Source organism: Cynara cardunculus (genome assembly GCF_001531365.2).
Source record: "Cynara cardunculus var. scolymus isolate 2C chromosome LG 17, CcrdV1, whole genome shotgun sequence".
Taxonomy (NCBI): Eukaryota; Viridiplantae; Streptophyta; class Magnoliopsida; order Asterales; family Asteraceae; genus Cynara; species Cynara cardunculus.
Window position 1 is genome coordinate 8,199,472 of NC_037544.1, and position 5,646 is coordinate 8,205,117.

The 5,646-nt window shown below is 36.9% G+C and overlaps 1 protein-coding gene across 1 annotated transcript in view; it reads right to left on the reverse strand.

The window, feature by feature from the left end:
- Positions 1-5,026, reverse strand: part of LOC112501063 — a 5,697-nt gene extending 671 nt beyond the window's left edge. The window contains exons 1-3 of the mRNA XM_025104711.1: positions 5,002-5,026; positions 4,679-4,814; positions 1,821-1,884 (exon numbers count right to left, since the gene is read on the reverse strand). Coding sequence (XP_024960479.1) covers positions 1,821-1,884; positions 4,679-4,741 — 127 coding nt within the window. The 5' untranslated portion in view covers positions 4,742-4,814; positions 5,002-5,026. The remainder of the gene's footprint in view (positions 1-1,820; positions 1,885-4,678; positions 4,815-5,001) is intronic.
- Positions 5,027-5,646: the final 620 nt, after the last annotated feature.

Here is a 5,646-nt window from a genome sequence, read left to right on the forward strand (position 1 = left end):
AGCTCCCTCCTAAAAGCTTACTGAACAAGCCATTTTCTATGTCATTAAGCCACTACCAAATAGTCATATATAGCTGACGAAATAAATTATGAGTCCCGTTAAGCTCATTAAGCTGCTAACAAACAGGCTTATGAGTGTCTAGGCCAAATTGTGCACACATCAATCGACCGATCCCACAGGGTCCTGAATTTAACAGTCGGGAAAGCCTCCAATGAGCCTGAGGGGACTTGAACGGGTGGCCAATGGGGAACAAACCCAATACCATATAAATTGTTTACATTTTTTCATCACAATCATTCATGTAAGAATGATGGTAGCATAAACAATCTCAAGGAGCACAAAATTAGTACTCGAACTTATAAATGCTCAAATTTTCACTGGACATCTTTTTATTTGCTCAAGAAGTTACTATCATCTGAAGGTGCCTATGAAAATGAAGAATAGAAAACATCCAGATCAAGGAATCCTATCACATGATCAAATAAGGGATATGTGGCTACTAATGAGTGTGGTGAAGGGAGCAAGTTAGCAACCAAGTGCATGGCTGCAACACTGCTATGCTAAAAGGAAACATCTACATAAAAAAACAAACCAAAAGAGCCCAGCATATCTGATCCAAATGTGGGGACTCGGTGAGATGTATGCAGACCTAACCTCTACCCCAAATAGTAGAGCGATTGTTTCCATGAAGTCCCCCAGAAAGGTATGTACATATTATAAATTCTGAATAGAGATGCAAAAAAGGGTGGGGACTAAGGTATGGACCCGATCCTTCTAAGAAATAGCAAAGCCTGGTCCAGACAGGGACCGTTTTGGACCTTCAACTCCGTCCTGACCTTATTTTCTGGTCAATTGCAATCACAATTTTGAGCTGATCAATTTTGGGTTATAGGAAAACAATAAAGTTCATCCTTTGTTGTATAATTTTCAGTATTTAAAGTTTTGATAATTTTTAATTCTTTATTACCATTTCTCATGTGCTATGTTTATACATAATCTTATTTTGTATCTCCTAATAAATATTATGAGGTCTTGTTTAACAAATGTGCTACATTTCCTCTGATTTGCATTTTAAAGAAAATACCAGTCTAGGATCAGGTTGGCGTCCTGGTCCAAAGCAGGCCCGGAAATTGATCCTCTAGACCAGGTACAGCCACGAGCAAGATTTACTGTTTCATGACGGACAGCGGCTGGGCCCTGGCCTTAAGACACATGCTTTCTATTGACTTCTTTGTTTGCTACTTTGTCCCCAATGTACTGAACACACAAATACATATGTAAATAGGTATATGTGTAGAGGCGAAGGATCGTGTGAGAAAGAGAGTTAAGGTGAGAAGCGTAAGAAGGGATCTGGACCCTTGATCACCTTTAATCTCAAACCCACCCATGAAGCGCTCTTGATACGGGGATTGATCCGGTGCATCTCGGTGCATCTCATCCTAATGTGCATCCAAGGGTGGAGATCCCTTCTTATACTCCCCATCTTAACTCTCCATCTCACCAGAATCCAACCCTATGTATAGATATACATCCATCTGCATATCTATCTATAAACATATATAGGAAGTTAAAGTGAGAAGGGTAAGAATAGATCTCCAGACTTGGATCAATCCTAATTGAAGATCAACAGTAACGAGTGCACCGGATCAATTCCCGTATCAAGCGCAATTCATGTGGTGGGGGTGAGATTAAAAGTGATCAAGGGTTCAGATCCCTTTTTACACTTCTCACCTTAACTCCTCCTATTTTCACACGATCCTGCATCTATAATTTAATCTATAAGCATATTTATGAAGGATACAGAAGTGTGAAGGACATACCTGTTAAGCACGTTGATGAACTCAAAAGCAGCCTGCAACTGTTTGGGTATCGTACTTGTAGATTCTTTAACAAAAACAAAAAAAAGGCAAAAAGATCAGTGGACCTTTTCAACTTTTAATGGCATATAAGTCTGGTTTGGTCATCTATGAAGTGACCTTTAAAAATAAGTCATGCCTGCAAGTGTTAAATGTCGCCAAGAGTGGTATCTTTCAGACAATGATGCATCTACAGCATGGTTGGTTACTTGGTTAGCCATAGTGAAAACAGGCAGAGTCGAGCCAATTATCACAAATTCACAACCAATCAGCTAAAAGAATACAAGGAATTCTGGTGACTCATCAACAAAGACCCCTACTTCAAGAGTATAGGCCACCCTCTGGAGCGCCCACACAGCACAGGCCATCATGAGGGATGAAAATCTTGGTAAGGCAGTGGATGGTGTCCAAATTCGACCGAGACCTCACTTATGGATTCCGACATCCTTACCGCTAGGACAATTCACCTTGGACAAAAGACCCCTACTAATACTGAACCACTATCAATCACAAAGGCTGATATCAACAACAATGATGTATCACAATTTCACAAAGAAAGCAATCTGTGTGGATTAATTTGTCTGTCTAGATTGGGAAGGTTTTTGTTTGGGAGGGTTTTTTCATAGATGGAAGGAGAGGGTTTTTTCATAGATGGAAGGAGAGGGTTTTTTAATTGGGAAGGGCAGGTTTACAAAAAACTTGGCTTTATGCATAAAGCTCCTCCCTAGAAGCTTACTGAATAAGCCATTTTCTATATCATTAAGCCACTACCAAACAGTCATGTATAGCTAACCGAATAAGCTGCAAGTCTCATTAAGCAGCTAACAAACAGGCCCTTACTCTAAGATAGATTCCCATACCAGTTTACTCTAACGGAGATTCCCGATGAGTGCTACTATATGGAACAGAAGTTGGGATAAAAATGTAAAATCCAAATACAATTGTTTTATGAACATACAAGCACCACTCATGACTCATGAGATGAGAAACCAAGGGAAATCAGAATAATACAAGGAAGTGAAAGATCAGGTCAAATCACATATGAGCTCGGCCAAAAGTTCAATAGCAGAACTCCACATTTTCTTTTTGTAAATTATGAGCCCAATGAGACAAAGTTAAGCATTCTCAATTCAGACTCAATCGTAAATCTGATCATTAAAAGGAAATAGAAGTCGTCACTATTACAAAATCCAACAATGAACTTCACAAAGCATATCATTATCCGGTTAACAAGATTCCTTCATAGGGTTATCCATGAAAGTAATTATGATTTAGAAGACATACTTCAATCACAGAGAAGGCAATTTATTTTTCCTAAGCATAATAAGAAATCGGTGGCATTGATATATGCCAAACTAGCATGACTAAATTCAAGCTTGACTAATGGTTTGTTGACTCACAAATTAACTAGACAAGATCAAAATCCTACAAAATTTACAAACATAGCGATGTTTTCAATCATCAAAAGTGAAACAGTACAAGACCTCTTAAAGATTGGGATTTCTATCAATATAAATCATATGAACCAAAGGGTTAATGGCCAGGCACCAGTTGATCCCAACCTCCTTCGGGGTCAAGGGGTCATGTCTCACCAAAGGTAAGGAGTGTGTGTGAGTTTTTCCATATAAAAAACCAAACCAAACTGACATAGTAAATCCCACTTGAAATGAGCTTTGAGCACATGTATATTATATACTTGAAAAAATCATGAGAACATCAAAATATTAATTCTGAGCATTAAAATACAGAGCCATTGTCGGGAGGATGGAAAATAATTTTGTAGCAATGACTAAACCAGTAAACCATCATAGCAGAGCAGATCATGAGAACTCATTTGAATATTCGCTAGAAGAAGACAATACTACCCTCTAAATATGGGCTCTTTTTTATGGAAATATCTTTCTCTAGAACAAACTAATGAAGACTTTATGCAAGTATATGTTCTCAGGTCTCTAATTCGAAGACGGCTATCACAATCTATGGTCTTCCATTTAAACCCTTTTTATGGACAAAATGTCAAATAGACAAAATGGGTATTCGAGAGACCGTACAGGAAATCAGATAAATAACACAAAGAGATAGAACACCCGTAGGTTACAGAAAATCAACGTAATTTGAAATCATCATATTTCAAGGTGTTATCCAAACCCTCAACTTTGCATTTATCATAGTGTCTATTGCATCAATAAGAAACACTTGCATCTTTGTTTTTTTCTGTAAAGCTAATCCGTATCTTAAACAACAATTAAGCATTTAATTGAACTATTGATGTAGCTTTATAAAATGATAGAATCCTCCTTCCAAGAGGTCGGTTACATACATGTATAAAGATTTATATATATATATATATATATATATCAACTTCATATGCTTACATACATGTTAATAGAGATTCTTATATATCTTTAATAGTATTTGCACAATGATAGAATCCTCCTTGCGAAAGGTTGCCACATCAAATGCATATCATTACTCATTAGTTTCAGAAAGGAAGTAAACAAAGGCAGAAGAGAAGGAACTTCTACTTCCACTTTGCTTTCTAGTTCCTGCCAACAAAACTATTTCAGTCCATGTGGTCAAAAACCATGTTTTTTTTACCTATAGACCTAGTAATTTAGTGAACTACTGACCAATTTTTTAGCAAACAAAATCCCCCATTAGACCTCAGTGGTCAAACGAAGAAGAGGTCACAAGAATCTTCAACTAAATTGAAAAGTAACTGAAAATGTAAATGGAGCAGCCTATCAAAAAATAAGAAGAGTTCCAAGTTCAAAATTTTAATTCCATTTCCGTAATCTAGGCAATTCAAGGGATGACCATACCTGAATTAGGGTTTCATGTGAAGTGAAATGCGTGAAGGAGCACAAGGAGACTAAGCACGCCATTGAAGTCGGAGTTTCCAGTAATGGGTAGGTGTCACGAAGCTGTTTTCAATTCAAGGAGGTGTCGAGAAGAAGCCTGAGAAACCCAAAACAGAGGTTTGAGCTATGAAGGCAAACGTTGAAGAGATCGGGTTCGCAATCAAATTGGTTTGAATTAAGACATTGGAATATTTCAAAATCAATCGGAATGAAATTTAATTTTAGATTGACCATGTATTGTGTTTGGTTGGTTTGTAAAAGGATTTAATTGCAAGTGATCAAACCTGCTAAATCAGACCACAAATACACAATAGACTGCTTGGGTCTAAGGGTGTGTAAAACTCGACCTCACCCAAATAAATCGTCCTATGCAATCCAAACTCCCTCATTTAAGTGTGTTTTGGGATTGCTAATAAAACAACTTGTTGACTTATTTCATTATGGTAACGGTAATAAACACTTTCGAGTGTTTGGATAAACAACTTATACCGATACCAAACTGGTAATAAGAATTTTTGAAAAAGTTAAACTCTTCTGACTTATAATAAGTTGACAAGTATTTTTATAAAAAAACATAAGTTGTTTTAAATAAGCAATCACAAACACCCTCTAAGTGGATATTCGTTATTCCTTGAAACGTGATATTCGATATTTGATTTTGTACGATTATAAGATTCGGGTGGTTTGTATTTTGGGCCCTCAAATCCACTCAAATATCCGATTACCCTAATTACGCTTAGATCCTATTTCCATAGATTCTATTATGCTAAATTGTTTATAGGTATCGGTTTCCATGTTTGTTTTCTAGAGGGATCATGTCCTCTATCCATGAACAAAGGTAATAAGAAAACAAGGTGTACTCATTGCTTTTGCTTTTCTTCTCCATGTATGATTTTGGACTCATTATTCTGGCCGTTTACTAAATGTTT